The sequence below is a fragment of the Hyperolius riggenbachi genome, chromosome 5 (genome assembly GCF_040937935.1).
Source record: "Hyperolius riggenbachi isolate aHypRig1 chromosome 5, aHypRig1.pri, whole genome shotgun sequence".
NCBI classification, from domain to species: Eukaryota; Metazoa; Chordata; class Amphibia; order Anura; family Hyperoliidae; genus Hyperolius; species Hyperolius riggenbachi.
In genome coordinates, this window is record NC_090650.1 from 41,908,129 (window position 1) to 41,925,385 (window position 17,257).

At 43.6% G+C, this 17,257-nt stretch overlaps 1 protein-coding gene across 1 annotated transcript in view; it reads right to left on the bottom strand.

Annotated features, from left to right (window-relative positions):
* The window catches only part of CUBN (cubilin), a 298,563-nt gene that overhangs the window by 108,455 nt on the left and 172,851 nt on the right, over positions 1-17,257 (bottom strand). The window contains exons 32-33 of the mRNA XM_068238249.1: positions 8,285-8,441; positions 5,619-5,735 (exon numbers count right to left, since the gene is read on the bottom strand). Coding sequence (XP_068094350.1) covers positions 5,619-5,735; positions 8,285-8,441 — 274 coding nt within the window. The remainder of the gene's footprint in view (positions 1-5,618; positions 5,736-8,284; positions 8,442-17,257) is intronic.

Genomic DNA, 17,257 nt, shown 5'->3' on the forward strand with positions numbered 1-17,257 from the left:
CGGAATGACTAGCCGAACAGGGCCGAACAGGGCCCCTGCTCGGCCGAACAGGGCCCTGTTCGGCCGAATACTGCCCCCCTATGGGGTCGCAGGCATAAGGGGGGAGCATGCCCCGAGCGCGGGGGGGGGGGGGGGGTCGGAAATTCCCCCCACCCCCTCCGCTAGCGCTCCCCCCTCTGCCCGCTTCCCCATACAAAAGTTTCAGGAAGTAAAACAGTACCGGTGGTACTAGTGGGTGGCTGGCAGTGGGCGGCACTGTGAAGTGAGTGACTGAGGAGGAGGAGTCCGGAGAGTGACGCGTTGAAGGAGGCCGGGCAGCGGGCGGTTCAGCAGTAGTACCGTACTACTGCTGAACCGCCCGCTGCCCGGCCTCCCTAAACGCGTCACTCTCCGGACTCCTCCTCCTCAGTCACTCACTTCACAGTGCCGCCCACTGCCAGCCACCCACTAGTACCACCGGTACTGTTTTACTTCCTGAAACTTTTGTATGGGGAAGCGGGCAGAGGGGGGAGCGCTAGCGGAGGGGGTGGGGGGAATTTCCGACCCCCCCCCCCCCCCCCCCGCGATCGGGGCATGCTCCCCCCTCATGCCTGCGACCCCATAGGGCCCCCAAAAGCGGGATGTTCGGGGAGTTCGGGGTTCGGCCCGAACATGCCGAACATCGCGGCCATGTTCGGCGAACTTTCCCGAACCCGAACATCCAGGTGTTCGCCCAACACTAGTGTACACGTGAGAAGTGGAACAAAAATCATACATGATTCCAAACACTTTTTACAAATCAATAACTGCAAAGTGGGGTGTGCGTAATTATTCAGCCCCCTTTGGTCTGAGTGCAGTCAGTTGCCCATAGACATTGCCTGATGAGTGCTAATGACTAAATAGAGTGCACCTGTGTGTAATCTAATGTCAGTACAAATACAGCTGCTCTGTGAGGGCCTCAGAGGTTGTCTAAGAGAATATTAGGAGCAACAACACCATGAAGTCTAAAGAACACACTAGACAGGTCAGGGATAAAGGTATTGAGAAATTTAAAGCAGGCTTAGGCTACAAAAAGATTTCCAAAGCCTTGAACATCCCATGGAGCACTGTTCAAGTGATCATTCAGAAATGGAAGGAGTATGGCACAACTGTAAACCTACCAAGACAAGGTCGTCCACCTTAACTCACAGGCTGAACAAGGAGAGCGCTGATCAGAAATGCAGTCAAGAGGCCCATGGTGACTCTGGACGAGCTGCAGAGATCTACAGCTCAGGTGGGGGAATCTGTCCATAGGACAACTATTAGTCATGCACTGTACAAAGTTGGCCTTTATTGAAGAGTGGCAAGAAGAAAGCCATTGTGAACAGAAAAGCATAGGAAATCTCATTTGCAGTTTGCCACAAGCCATGTGAGGCCCCGTTCACACTTGTGGTTTTTTAAAAACCGGAACGGATGTCCGGACCGCACCGGATCCGGACCGGACCTGATCCGTACGATTCCTATCCAGATCCGTTCCGGATCCGGTCCGTTTGCATCCGTTTTCCGTGCGGTATGAACACGGTTGCGGTCCGGATCCGTTTGAGATAACAAGCTGTATAATAATACCTGGGGTCTGGGAGGTCGGCAGAAGCTCTGGGGTCGTTGTAGGGCCTCACCTCCTCGTTATCAGACGTATCGGACATGTTGCTGCCGGGGAGCTCCAGCGTCAGGTCGCTGCTGCTCCACTCTGTGGGCGCTGGGCCCATGTGTCCCCGTCCAGGATGGCCGCTGTAGCATGGAGGAAGCATGGGAGGTGGGGTGGAGCGTCCGTTTTTTACGGCCAGTGTGTTGTGCGCTCTCCGGTTCTCATTGCTTTGTATTGGCCGGATGCAACAGTCTGGCTCCGCTCCGGATACGTCTGCCGGAGGAGCCGGACCAAAAAATAGCGCATGTTGGATCTTACGCCGGAGTCCGGATCCGGTCCGGCTCTGGTCCGGACGGAACGGACGCATGTGAACGGACGCATAGACTTTCATTGCTGTGCCGTGCGTCCGTTCCGTCCATTCCGCATGCGGTCCGGCTCCGGCACGGCGATTCCGGACGGCGACCGCCAATGTGAACCGGGCCTCACACACAGCAAACATGTGGAAGAAGGTGTTCTGGTCAGATGAGACCAAAATGGAACTTTTTGGCCAAAATGCAAAACGCTATGTGTGGCGGAAAACTAACACTGCACATCACTCAGAACACACCATTCCCACTGTCAAATATGGTGGTGGCAGCATCATGCTCTGGGGGTGCTTCTCTTCAGCAGGGACAGGGAAGCTGGTCAGAGTTGATGGGAAGATGGATGGAGCCAAATACAGGGTAAACTTGGAAGAAAACCTCTTGGAGACTGCAAAAGACTTGAGACTGGGGCGGAGGTTCACCTTCCAGCAGGACAACAACTCTAAACATAAAGCCAGAGCAACAATGGAATGGTTTAACCACTTCACCACTGAGGGGTTTTACCCCCTGAGCACCAGAGCAATTTTCACCTTTCAGCGCTCCTTCCATTCATTCGTCTATAACTTTATTATTACTTATTGCAATGAAATGAACTATATCTTGTTTTTTTCGCCACCAATTAGGCTTTCTTTAGGTGGGACATTATGCCAAGAATTATTTTTTTCTAAATGTGTTTTAATGGGAAAATAGGAAAAATGTGGGGAAAAAAATAATTATTTTTCAGTTTTCGGCCATTATAGTTTTTAAATAATGCATGCTACTGTAATTAAAACCCATGAAACGTATTTGCCCTTTTGTCCCGGTTATAAAACCATTTAAATTATGTCCCTATCACAATGTTTGGCGCCAATATTTTATTTGGAAATAAAGGTGCATTTTTTTCAGTTTTGCGTCCATCCCTAATTACAAGCCCATAGTTTATAAAGTAACAGTGTTATACCCTCTTGACATAAATATTTAAAAAGTTCAGTCCCTAAGGTAACTATTTATGTATTTTTTTTAATTGTACATTTTTTAATTTTTTTTAATTACAAAAAAAATAAAATAAAAATGGGGAGTGTGGGAGGTAATGAGTTAATTTTATGTGTAAAAGTCATTTATTTGTATGTGAAAAATGTGTAGGGTGTAGTTTACTATTTGGCCACAAGATGGCCACAGTAACTTTTTGTTTTAATGCGACCTCCAAGCTTCCTTCCGGAAGCTTGGAGGAAGAATAAGGAGGCTGGACACGTGAGTTTTTTCTCACAATGATCGCGCTGCCCATAGGAGAGCAGCTAATCATTGCGGGGCTTAGATCAACGAACGGGAATGGATTTTCCCGTTCATTGATCTCTGGGCGAGCGGGCGGCGGCGTGTTTACTAGCGGCGGGCGGCGTGTTTACGAGCGGGAGCGCGGGCAGCGTCGGGAACGCGGAAAGTACGTGTTTCTCCGTCCCTGGTTTTTAAAGGATGGAAAAAGGGGCGGAGAAATACGTACGCGCGGGGGTAAAGTGGTTAAAGAGACACTGAAGCGAAAAAAAAATGATGATATTATGATTTGTATGTGTAGTACAGCTAAGAAAAAAAAACATAGAGGGCTGGTGCACACCAAAAACCGCAAGCAGATCCGCAAAACGCTAGCAGATTTTTAAACGCTTTTTTTTATTTTTATGAGGCGTTTTGCTAGCGTTTTGCGGATTGCTGCTGCGTTTTTCAGTATAGTAGATTTCATATATTGTTACAGTAAAGCTGTTACTGAACAGCTTCTGTAACAAAAACGCCTGCAAAACCGCTCTGAACAGGCGTTTTTCAGAGCGGTTTGCGTTTTTCCTATACTTAACATTGAGGCAGAAACGCATCCGAAATCCAAAAAATGCCTCACCCAGGCATTTTTCGTTTCTGCAAAACGCCTGCCGCTCTGGTGTGCACCACCCCATTGAGATACATTGACCAAGCAGATCCGCAGCCGCAAGCGGATCTGAAAACGCCCAAAAAGCCGCTCGGTGTGCACCAGCCCTAAGATCAGATACATCAGTCTAATTGTTTCCAGTACAGGAAGAGTTGAGAAACTCCAGTTGTTATCTCTATGCAAAAAAAGCTATTAAGCTCTCTGACTAACTTAGTCCTGGAGAGGGCTGTTATCTGACTTTTATTATCTCAACTGTAATTGAACTGTTTACTTTTCCTCTGCTAGAGGAGAGGTCATTACTTCACAGACTGCTCTGAAAGACTCATTTTAAATGCTGAGTGTTGTGTAATCTGCACATATTATAGAGTGATGCAATGTTAGAAAAAACACTATATACCTGAAAATAAAAATATGAGAATATTTTCTTTGCTGCTAATCTTCTAGTAATTATTCATAGTACACAACCAATTCATTATATCATATATTTTTTTTCGCTTCAGTGTCTCTTTAAAACAAAACATATCCATGTGTTAGAATGGCCCAGTCAAAGTCCAGATCTAAATCCAATCGAGAATCTGTGGCAAGATCTGAAAACTGCTGTTCACAAACGCTGTCCATCTAATCTGACTGAGCTGGAGCTGTTTTTGCAAAGAAAAATGGGCAAGGATTTCATTCTCTAGATGTGCAAAGCTGGTAGAGACATACCCTAAAAGACTGGCAGCTGTAATTGCAGCAAAAGGTGGTTCTACAAAGTATTGACTCAGGGGGCTAAATAATTACGCACACCCCACTTTGCACCTATTGATTTGTAGAAAATGTTTGGAATCATGTATGATTTTCGTTCCACTTCTCACATGTACACTACTTTGTATTGATCTTTCACGTTGGAATTCCAATAAAATTGATGCATGTTTGTGGCAGTAATGTGACAAAATGTGGAAAACTTCAAGGGGACTGAATACTTTTGTAAGCCACTGTATATAGCCTTGGCAGAGGGACTGAGAATCTAAACCCTACCATAGACATAAGTCCATAATAGTCTAGGGCGAGTTTAGAGGGAGGCCAATTAAAGTAAATGTAAAGTGAAAATAAACTTATGAGATAATAAATTATATGTGTTATACAACTAAGAAATAGCACATCAGCAGCACAGATAGGAGTCTCATATTGTTTCCAGAACAGGAAGAGGTAAGAAACTTCAGATGGTATCTATGCAGAAGAGCTTCTCTGAGCTATTCCACCCAACTTGGGTTGAATATAGTCCTGTTTCCTGAAGCACTTAAACGACTAAGAAACAGTGAGAGACAGCTTGAGATAAGGTTTTACTGCAGAAAAGTTCAAAGGGTCATTAGCTCTGCTTTGGTTTACAGTTTAAAATACAGAGTGTGGTTTGTAAACTGCAACTGTGACAGAATGATGCAATGTTATAAAAAATAAAATAAGCTATATAACTGAAAATAAAACAATTTATTATAAGTTTTTTTCCGCTGCAGGTTTGCTTTAACGTCTCTGTATATTTTGTAGATGTGAGAGGAAACTGAAGTGCCAGGAGGAAACCCACACAGACAAGGGGATAACATACAAACTCTGTGCAGATTGTGCCCTGGCTGACATTCGGCCTGCAGAATCCAATGCTGCAAGGCGAGAGTGCAGTAAATACACCGAAGTCATCATACTAAGTTGCTTCAAGCTCCAAAGTACAAATGCCTACAAAGTATGTATGATTTAAATGGCACATATTACTGTACATCCTGTGATAACTTACAGGGCTCCGAGGCTTGTATGATCCATGTGCAGTTCTGGTTGCTGGGGTACTTGGCAGGATAGAGTGGAGAGGAAATACCTCCGCCAATAGAGTCACTAACAATAGAGCTTCCACATGCTGGAATAGAAACCGCAGGAAGTAAATCAAGGTTAGAGCATCAATAGAAATCATACCTTTTATGGTTGAAGTATTCCATTCACCTCCCTGAGTATTCCCACACCTCTCTGTTGCACTGACCACAGCACTGGCCATCTGATTGGACAGATTATAGGTACAGCAATTAAAATGCCTACTCACAACACATGCATAGATGTATGGGCACCTTAAAGGGAACCAGAGAGGAATGGCCAGCCAAAATAGAAAATGATTTTATACATACCTGGGGCTTCTTCCAGCCCCATAAGCCTGGATCGCTCCCACGCCGCCATCCTCCGCTTCCTGGATCCGCCGGTACCAGGTCCCGTCACTTCCGGCGGATGCGGCCAAATGTCCGCATGAGCAGTTGCTCCCTCCATACCCGTACGCATGAGGCTGCGCAATAGGCAGCCACATGCGTTGAACTGAAACTGAAAATAAACCTAAACTGTTCAGTTCAGTTCAGAACCTGAACTGAACCTGAACTGAAAATAAAAAGTCAAAGTAACAATACACAGGTCATACTTACCTCCCGTGTAGTCTACTCCTCAATCTCCTTCTCCTCTCCTGCGTCCTGTTTGTCCACTGTGATCAATGGAATTCTCCATCCTCCATTTTAAAAATGGCCATTACCACATAACAGCTGCCTAGTCAGCACACTGTTAAACTGTAGTATCACCCACTTGAGCCATAGGGAAACATAGACATTACCTTGCACATTCAGTTATAACGGACAGCTGCTGATATATAACTGACAGCAACTGGTATATTGCAGTTCTGACAAAATCTTGTCAGAACTGGAAGGGATCACTGTAAGAAGAAAATGATGAGCTTCTGAGAGGAACTGACGGTGAGGTTAGTATGTAATATTCATTTGCAGCTATGCCATGTGTTTATTTTAAATAATTTCCCTTGCTTCAGGTTCCCTTTAAGATCTACTACAATGCACATTGGCAGTGCCATGAGGTGGTCACAGTGGCATACTAATCAAAGTATCCCAGTTTGCAATCAGGCACCACAAGTTAACATCTTTAGGAGTTAAAAAGCGGACCTGAACTCAGAACTTCCTCTCTGCTCTAAAAGATAAGCAACAGCATAATAACCTTTATAGAAAAACATTTTTGTTACAGCTGATACAAATCCTGCAATAAATATGCAGTGTATCTACTTCCTACTTTCATGGAAGAAGACATAGGGTTAACATCCTGTGCTTCCAAATGAGCTTATCTGCCATCTCTGCCGTGGCAGTCATGTGACACGGGAGAGATCAAATTACAACTTGTGATTAGACACAAATGAGGGTAAAGTAAACAGGCTAAACTATCTAAATACATACAGGGTGCATTTCTCTATGGTTTTTTTTCTGTCCCTTGCAAAAGTTCAGGTCCACTTTAAAGCGCCAGGCATTATGGACATGCTATAGCCACTTCAGAACCAAAGATTTTTTTTTTCCCTTAAAAACCAGAGCAATTTTTCACATTTCAGCGCTCCTCCCATTCATTCATGAATAACTTTATTGTTACTTATTGCACTGAGATGATCTATATCTTGTTTTTGTTTTTTTTTACCACATATTAGGTTTTCTTTGGGTTGTACTTTTTGCTAAATGATTTCTCAGCTTCCGACCATTATAGTTTTTTTTTTCTAAAAATGTGCTGCTGTGGATAAAATCCACACATTTTATTTGCCCATTTGTCCCGGTTATTAAGGCATTCGAATTGTGTCCCTATTACCATGTATGGTGATAATATTTTATCTGGAACTAAAGGTGTATTGTTTCTAATACTATATCATTAATTACAAGCCTTTATTAGTAAATTAACAGTAATATACCCTCATATTTAAAAAGTCCCTAAGGTAACTTCGGTATTTATGTTTTTGCTTTTTTTAAATCGTGTAATTTTTTTTACAATGCTTTATTTTGGTAACTAAGGGGTTAAAAAAAATAATAAAAATGTATTTAATTCTTCTATTTAATAGTGTGTAAGAGTGTATTTGGGTGTATTTTTACTTTTTGGCCACAAGATGGCTCTACGCTTAGTTCCCAATATGACAGTAACTAGTGAATGTATCTGTTTACTTTCAGCTTGAAAATAAAAGCCGACACATCACTGACACCGGCTTTTATTCACCAAAGGCACGGTGATCGGGTTTGGGAACAGCTGTTTCCCATACCCCGATCATGGAATGGAAGGTTTGCGGCAAACAGAAGCGATGTGACAGTCGCGAACGGTGACGGTAAATAAACAATATGCATATCTGCACCCCTGATCCTCAAGTGAAGTATACACGGGCGTAGATATGCGTAACAAAGGTATGGAAGTGGTTAATGATTTTAGTTTAGCTGTATACATTTGCACTTCAAGCTAGGGTGGGGTGACTAAAGAAAAGTACCTGTGACTGTGATCTGTCCACTAGACAAAGGAGAGAGGTATACCAACCTCCTTAATGGCAATTATAGCGCTGACGGGTCTTTGCTGTTAGTAAGAAGATGTCAATACATGCAGTATCTGACAGAGTAATAAACTCACCTTCACTGAAGTGGGCACTGAACCCTCTATGTTGGCCGCTATGATCTGACCGCAGTCGGACAAACATTGTGTTCCGAGAAGAAGTAATTAGACCAGGAAGTTGTGATCCACAAAGTCCATCAATTAATTCAGCATCACTGGATTCACCATCATAAACCTAGCAGATAAGAAGAGATCACCTTCATCAGAGGTAGAAAAAGTAAAGTACTTAAAGCAAACCTGAACTTAAAACTAAAAGTCAAAATAAACATACACACGTCATAATTACCTCCCGTGTAGTCTGCTCATCCATCTCTTTCTCCTCACCCGTGTCCTGTTTGTCTACTGTGATCTACAGAATTCTCAGTTTTTCATTTTAAAAATGTTGATGACCCCATAACAGCTTTCTGGTCAGCACACTGTTAAACTGTAATAGCTCACACTTCAGCCATAGGGAAACATAAACATTAACTTGCACAGCAGTTGTCCTTTCAGTTAATACTGACAGCAACTGATATATTTCAGTTCTGACAACATTTTGTGCTGTGTTTAAAGAGTACCTTAATTATAAAACACATTTTGCTTTAAACTTAATAAATTGGGCCAGGGTGATTTTTTTTCTTTCCAAACCATAGGTGCAAAGGATGCTGGGGGATTGATGCCATAACTCCAACCCCCATGTCCATGTGATTTAATCCAGGCAGGCAGACAGACATCTGAAATAAGAATTATAGCATACAGACAGGATAAGGCAGGTTGCAGCTGTTCTGCTGTCTATCCTCTCCTTACACACTGTGAAGAGAGATGTAATTTGATCCAGGCAGGCAGGGGAAAGGGGAGGGGGGGGACAGAGGAGGGAACCAGGCTGGCGGGTAGGGCACAGTGCTGGAATATACTTGCAATGTTTCAGCATGAGGAGAAAGATGGAGACGCTACTACAGATATAAATGTGGGTCTAATCTATCCACTATGATGTACCAGATGTAAACGTTATATGTTAATCTAACTGTGCACAGTGCATAGACTACATATATGTACTGCCATTCAAACTTTTTTTTTGGGGGGGGGGGGGCGGAGATGCTCTTTAACTGTTTGTTTTTGTAGTAGTAGATTTTATGCTGTAAATTACTATTTTTAGATATCCTGCAGTTTAATTTTATATGTACGGTTAATCAAGTTTTTAAGTTCTTACTGTTTCATTGTCTCTGCTCAATGACACATTCATTGAAGTATGTCAGAGCTCAAATCTATTAACTATTAACACTTTTGATCTCTTTCCTGCTCTAAGAAGCCATTTACTGCCAGGAAAGTGTTTTATGGTTGTAATTCCTTATCAGTAAGGGGCACGCTATAGTCCGACCCAGTCAGAAACTATCACTTGCATACCTGATGTTTAACTCTTTCAGGCAGCGAAATAATAAAAGAAACACAGCCTAGTCATTTGTGTGCTTGGCGCTGTAAATACACATGTCTATCTCATTATGTCACATGTCACCACGGTTGTCCTTTAAGTTGTTGAATGTGTGTCGGAAGTATGGAAGGGTAGAGCAGTATTGCTTCTAATAAGTCATAATTTCCTTAGTTTATAGCCCCCCATGAGGAACATTTCTTTTCATTACTATGTTATGGTAACATCTTGTGTAACGGGGAAAAAAAATACATTTTAAAAGTTTGCACTAATAAAAAAAAGAAAAAAAATGGTTAGATAAAAGACTGTGTAAAACACAGCAACCTAGCAGCAGCCTTGCTCCGTTTCCTGGAAGTGACAGCTGGGATGTGATTGGCTACTCTGGGAAATGCGGTCTGGCACCCTATTCGCTGAGCCCAAGGTGATGATGTACACAGCTGGTCACCTGCTAGTCAGAACAATACAAGTGTCTCCACACACTTCCTGAATGATCTCATGTGTTTTGGTGTTACTGTCTCTAAGCAGAAATATGAATGAAGGCTCGTCAGCTGTTTTGTTGTCATCATTGATGACATCCATACTGGACAAGCACTTTTTACAGTCACTTTGGTCAGTTGTAGCTCACTTCCACTAAATCTTGTGACTGAACACAGGGTTGTTCACACTTATCATAATTTGCATGCGGATACATGGGTGTAACTAGGCTTAGGGCCCCCCTGCAAAAATGATAGCTTGGGGCCTCCTTGGCCCCCGAACCCCATGAGGGTCACGTGATTAGGAACCAGCGAATAGCAGCAGAGAGTGTTCTGCTGTGAAGCAGTATCTAGAAGCAGGAAACAATTACAGACATTCATGGGCGTCCTCAGAAAATTTTCCAGGGAGGGGACAAAAAGGCGGGTAAGAAGTGGCGCCGCGCCGAAAAAAGGGTGTTGCCATGGACCAGAATGTGGGTGTGGCCACGGGTGGAGACAAATTTTCATGAACCTAGCAATGGTGGGACATTAGATCAGGACAGTGGTGGCGAACCTTTTGGAGGCCGAGTGCCCAAACTGCAACCCAAAAGTCACTTTATCGCAAAGTGGCAACAGCAATTTAAAATACATACAAACGTTTTAACTCATACATGAACATTATGGAAAATCCAAGTTGAAAATAAACTGTGAAGATAAACAATTTCATCCATCCTACTCCTGAAAAATAAATTCATTTTTCTCCAACCTCCTAGTTTTATTTTCTGTTTTAAAAAGCTAAAAAAGTAGGTTTAATGCTATTGTCTCATATGATGATGATGATTCAGCTTTTCCCATAGTCTCACAGTTAGCAATCATGTGACCTCTAACAAGACAAATTCAGCAATCATGAGGCCCCCAACAAATCATGAGGCCCCCAACAAGACACATTCAGCAATCATGATGCTCCCAACAAGACAAATTTAGCAATCATGAGGCCCCCAACAAATCATGAGGCTCCGAACAAGACACATTCATAGTAGAAAATAATCTTATTTCTCAGCATCAACATGGGTTTACTAAAGACAGGTCCTGTTTGACTAACATGCTCAGCTTTTATGAGGTAGTGAATGCTAATATGGATATTGGGAATGCTGTAGATGTGATATACTTGGACTTTGCAAAGGCCTTCGACACTGTTCCCCACAAAAGTCTGGTGCAAAAGTTGAGGATGCAAGGACTGGGGAAGAGTCTGTGTGCATGGATAGGGAACTGGCTAATGGACAGAAAACAAAGAGTTGTGGTCAATGGATCGTACTCAAAATGGGAGACTGTTAGCAGTGGGGTCCCACAGGGGTCTGTTCTGGGTCCAGTGCTCTTCAATTTATTTATTAATGACCTAGTAGATGCAGTAGTGAGCAATGTTGCTATTTTTGCAGATGATACAAAATTGTGCAGAATCATCAACTCTCAGGAAGATAGTGTCATATTGCAACAGGATCTGGATAGGTGTTATGATCGCTTCTGTAGCGTTTACTGCTGACTGCACTGGTATTGCAAACCAAGCAGTTCTAATGTCATTACATGCATTTGCTTGCATAGTTTGGTTTGCACTTAAACTAGTTGCTGATTCCATCTGCAGTCGCTCTGAAGTTTATGACAGTTTAATATGCTTTTGTGTAAACAAACATTGTCTGCTGCAGTGGAGGGGCGGTCCCTTTCCTGCAGGCTGCATATCATTGTCTGCCTTTTCCTGCTATCAGCCTGTGATTAATTACCATTCACTTGTGTGGGAATCTGCAGGTCTGCTCCCATTGGATGACCTCAGTATAAAGAACTGCTTCCTGCAATGCCTCATGGGCTATCATAGTTTCAGACTCTATCTGTTACTCTGCTCGTGCCCCACCTCGTTCCTGGTCCGTGTGGACTGCGCTGACTCCTGCGAAGGGGTCAGCGAGTCCTCCTAGTTCTGCTCTTGTTCTAGAAGTTGCTACTTGCTTGTCTTGTGTCATATATTGGTTCATCGCCAATATATACGCATACTTGCGCATTTTGTTATTTTCCTTGTATTCGTGTTACGTTAATATATCAGTGTCGCTGATATATACGTATACGAACTGTTTATTTCCTGTGTTTCAGCTAGTCAGTTTTCCAGCACGTTTTGGTAGTTTGCGCGTATCGTGAACACCCGTGCTGAGCTAGTTATCCTGTTCCTGGTCCTGTTTGTGGATTGCGTTCATCTCTGCGAAGAGATAACGAATCCTTCTGAATCCTGTTCCTGGTCCTGTTTGTGGATTGCGTTCATCTCTGCGAAGAGATAGCGAATCCTTCTGAGTCCTGTTCCCTGTATTACTTCAGTCTTAGTCAGAGTTCCTGCTTATGTCATATATCGGTTCATTGCCAATATATACATATGTTAGTCAGACGTTACGAATAGTTTCATTGATAGCTGTAATTGTAATACGCTAGGAAAACATACTTATTGTATATTTATCTGTGTTACGTTCACCTATCTCGATCCTGCTATTTCCTGTCTCTCCTGTCCTGTCTTTGTGAGGCACGCCATCGCCGCAACGCATTGGCTGCCTCATTCCAGTCTGTCTGGTTTTGGACGCTTGCTGTCGCTAAGTAATCGCTAGCTAGCAAGCGTTCATTCTGTCTACCTGTCCTGATCTCCTCAGTCCTGGTTTATGCGCTCAGCGCTACCTTGCGCTGAGACGTTATTACGAAAGTGTTTGTGGCTGTTCAGATCTGCACCGGCTCTGTGCACCACAATCTCCTATTGGAGTCAGTCCTCTCCTCCACTAAACTGGGGATATCCTGATCCCTTGTGCTGGTGTGTGTACCTCCTTCACGTCAGCTTATGTGTTGTATGCTGACTGTGGAGATTACACCCCCAAGCTTAACATTATGATAGCCCCATTACCAATCCCCATTGTGGGGGGGGTTCCCAGCAAAAATGACACTGTTTGTTATGGTTCCTGTTCCTTTAAGAAATTTGAGAAGCTCAATTCTGAAACAGAAAATGAGTTTTTTTCTGAATGTGCCAGGTTCCTGGCCAATCCTGAGCTCCAGGCTACTCCTGTTTCAACGTGGGCCCCCCAGCTAGTTTATGTTTTATTTAAGGGAAGATTGTTTCAGTGGGCCTACGATGTCTTGGATCATACCAATTTAAAAGAAAGACCACTGGAATTTCTAGCGTTTGTGATCCATAACTGGCTGCGCAAAACCGATTTGCCTAGCCCTTTTGATAAGCTCCTGGCAGCTTGTCAATCAGCTGCTCCTTCTACTGCCTACAAAAATAATCAGCAAGCAGATAATTGTTCCGATAACTTTTCTTCTGCTAAGGCAGCAGGGTCTAAAGCCAAACGTAAACGCTCCAAAAGAAAAGCGTTACAATCAGCGGAGTCGTTGCCCTTGGCGACTGCGCATCAGATCTGTAACGAGACTCCACCATTAGCAGATAATGAAATTCAGTCACCATTCAGGGGAGTCAAATGGACCTATGAAACTACTAATGAACTTTCATTGCTAGCCAGGGAAAATAAAGGTTCTTGTTTAAATGAATTATCTGAATATGATTATGAAGATATATTACAGAGTATTGAACAGATCAATTTATTCGTGCAGCAAGGGAAATTTGCATACACTACAGTTCAATACTTGCTACAGGTATTGGAGATCCTTAGGAATAAGAAATCGGCCAATCACCTGCTAAATAACCCAATGTATGTTTCTGCCACTAACACATTTGCAAACTATTATCAGCCGGAATGCTCAGCTGTTAAATATGCATGGGATCCTCCATTTGAGAAAGGAGAGATGGAAGCTCTGGTCTATGAATGGAAGAAAGATGCAAGTTCATTTTGTCAGTTTTACAGTGCAAAAAGTGAATTAGTATTGAATGCATGCATTAAGTCTGCTTATAACCTAATAAAAACTGGTGTGTGTGGGTATGACTTTGTGGCTCCATTGATCGATGTGTGGAGAATGATTCTGGACGATTTTTATGCAATTCAATCAGTTGATACCAGGGAAGACACACTGTCAAGTGGAGATTGTTCCACTTCCTCAGTTCCTGAGGACTCGCCTGCTTCAGCACCTTTGGCTGATTCAGCGAGTGATTCTGAGCTCCTTTTGTGTGAAATTGAAGTTCCTGTAATTCCACCCTGTACCATGGATAACTCAGTGTTGCTTCCCAGTGAGACAGAAATTACTAATACTTCCTTAATCTTGCCCTGCACAAATTTCTCAGCAGAGGACCCAGAGGTCCTGCTGACTTTCGAGTCCAGCCTAGCCAGTACTCATGACTCTTTGTTTAGTGAAACAGACACCAGAAAAATCTTGCCTGTCTCTGCAAACACTTCTGCAGAAATTACCTGTGTTAATAAAGTTCAACTCCTGTCTGATCCAGCAGATGCCAATAGATGCACTACATCAGTTTCCGAGTCCCAGCAATCCTGTCTAGTAAACTCAGAACCCCAGCATCTGAATTTTCCAATTTTACAAATGAATGGTGATTCAGATGCGCAAACATTGTGTCTTGATCTTCCTGTTTCTACACCTCGCTCTAGTTTCGTGAATAGCTCAGAGCATCTGCTATGTGAACCTGAAATCGCAGAATTATTACCTTGTTCAGAAAATTTTCCAATAAATTTGCCCTGTACCATGAATTGTGCAGTAGATCTCTCCAATGAAACTCAGGTCACAGAATCATTATGCTGTCCAGCAGGTGCTTCCATGGTTTTGCCCTGCAATATGGACTGTTCAGTGATCCTGTCCAGTGAAGCTGTGGTCGCAGAGTCTTATGCTTCACCCAGTACTTTGGATACTTTAAACCCTTTAGCAGAGGAGGCTGAAGCACTGCTTACCTCAGTTGGTGTTGCAGTAATATTCACTTGTCTAGCAGCTGTTTTGGAATTACAGTCTGCTCTAATAAAACTTGATGAATTTCTGCCCAGCGAAGCAGAAGCCATTGAAATATTGTCCTCGTCAGCAAGTGTGTTAGATACCTTGCCCTGTACACAGTCTGATTTAACCAATGTTGTTGAGTCCCTCTCCAGTGTTGTAACAGCCGAGGAACTCCAGCCCTGTCCTCTGAATGTTTCAAAAGTCTTGCCCTGTAACATGGATAATTCTGACTCGCTGGAAAAAATAATAGAAATCTCAGAATTTCAGTCCGGGTTAATGAGTGTTTCTGAAACCCAGCCCTGTATCCTGGAAAATTCTGGTTCTCTGGCCGGTGTGGCAGAAGTTCCAGAGCCCCCTTCCTGTCCAGTGAGTTACTCAGTTTTGCCTAGTTCAGTGGGGATTGCTGCAATATTGACTTGTTTTGCAGCCCTTCATGAGCTCCAGTCCAGTGTATTTGATGAGTCTCTGTCTAGTCCAGAAGAAGCTATGGGAACCCTGTCTAGTTCAGTGCATACATCAGAAGATTTGCCCTGTCTTGTAAATGCCTCTGAACATGATTTGTTAATAACCCTGCTGGAATCAGCGACATCTAAGTCTGATCCTGCAGTTTTTAGTGAGAATCCAGTAACTATGAAGTCTAGTCATGATGAATTTTTTTTGCCCAGTTCTGGTTTCGGTCCTGTCTTGACTGACTTTGAGGTTCGCAGTTCCTTGACATGCCCAGAGGTTTCTCTTGTGCCGGTGTGCCCAGATGTGCTTCGTATGCCAGACTGCCCAGATGTGTCTGTGTTAGCGTGCTCACGTGCTTCCCTAGTGGAGACATGTTCTGATGTTGCCGGTTGGCCTGCATGCCCGGAGATGGTTCTGGTCCCTAAAAGCCCTGATCTTGATGTTTGTCCTTGTGACCCTGACTCTGGAGTTGCCCTGGGTTCCATAGGGGTTCTTGATAGTTCTCCATGTGAGCCTAAGGGGCGTTCTGACCTGTGGGGATCTCTTTGGAGCTTCCAAGTGTTCTGGGAGATCTCTGAGGAAACTTGTCCTGGTACCTTGGACTGGTTCAACGGTGGGTTTTGTGTTGGTAGGGACAGTTCCGGTGGGCATTGCAAAGGCTTTGGCGTTTTTGGACAGTCCTTGGAAGGCAGTGGGTATCGCGCAGAGAGTTTCTTGGGGTTGTTTTCTGGAAGTCGTGGTTCTGATGGGTGTCACACTGAGGCTTGTAGTGCTGACGGGCATGGTTCGGTAGGTTCTGGTTCCAATTGGTCTAGTTTTGGTGAGACTGATTCGGGAATTTGGTTTTGTCGGACGGATCCGACCTTCATGAATTTTCAGTCAGATCAGTTTGCTGGATTTCCCACTTCTGATTTTTTGGTTTGGGTGGTTCAGGAGAAATATGTCAGTTTTCATAGGCGTCCAGAGGCCGCGTTTAAGGGAGGGGGTACTGTTATGATCGCTTCTGTAGCGTTTACTGCTGACTGCACTGGTATTGCAAACCAAGCAGTTCTAATGTCATTACATGCATTTGCTTGCATAGTTTGGTTTGCACTTAAACTAGTTGCTGATTCCATCTGCAGTCGCTCTGAAGTTTATGACAGTTTAATATGCTTTTGTGTAAACAAACATTGTCTGCTGCAGTGGAGGGGCGGTCCCTTTCCTGCAGGCTGCATATCATTGTCTGCCTTTTCCTGCTATCAGCCTGTGATTAATTACCATTCACTTGTGTGGGAATCTGCAGGTCTGCTCCCATTGGATGACCTCAGTATAAAGAACTGCTTCCTGCAATGCCTCATGGGCTATCATAGTTTCAGACTCTATCTGTTACTCTGCTCGTGCCCCACCTCGTTCCTGGTCCGTGTGGACTGCGCTGACTCCTGCGAAGGGGTCAGCGAGTCCTCCTAGTTCTGCTCTTGTTCTAGAAGTTGCTACTTGCTTGTCTTGTGTCATATATTGGTTCATCGCCAATATATACGCATACTTGCGCATTTTGTTATTTTCCTTGTATTCGTGTTACGTTAATATATCAGTGTCGCTGATATATACGTATACGAACTGTTTATTTCCTGTGTTTCAGCTAGTCAGTTTTCCAGCACGTTTTGGTAGTTTGCGCGTATCGTGAACACCCGTGCTGAGCTAGTTATCCTGTTCCTGGTCCTGTTTGTGGATTGCGTTCATCTCTGCGAAGAGATAACGAATCCTTCTGAATCCTGTTCCTGGTCCTGTTTGTGGATT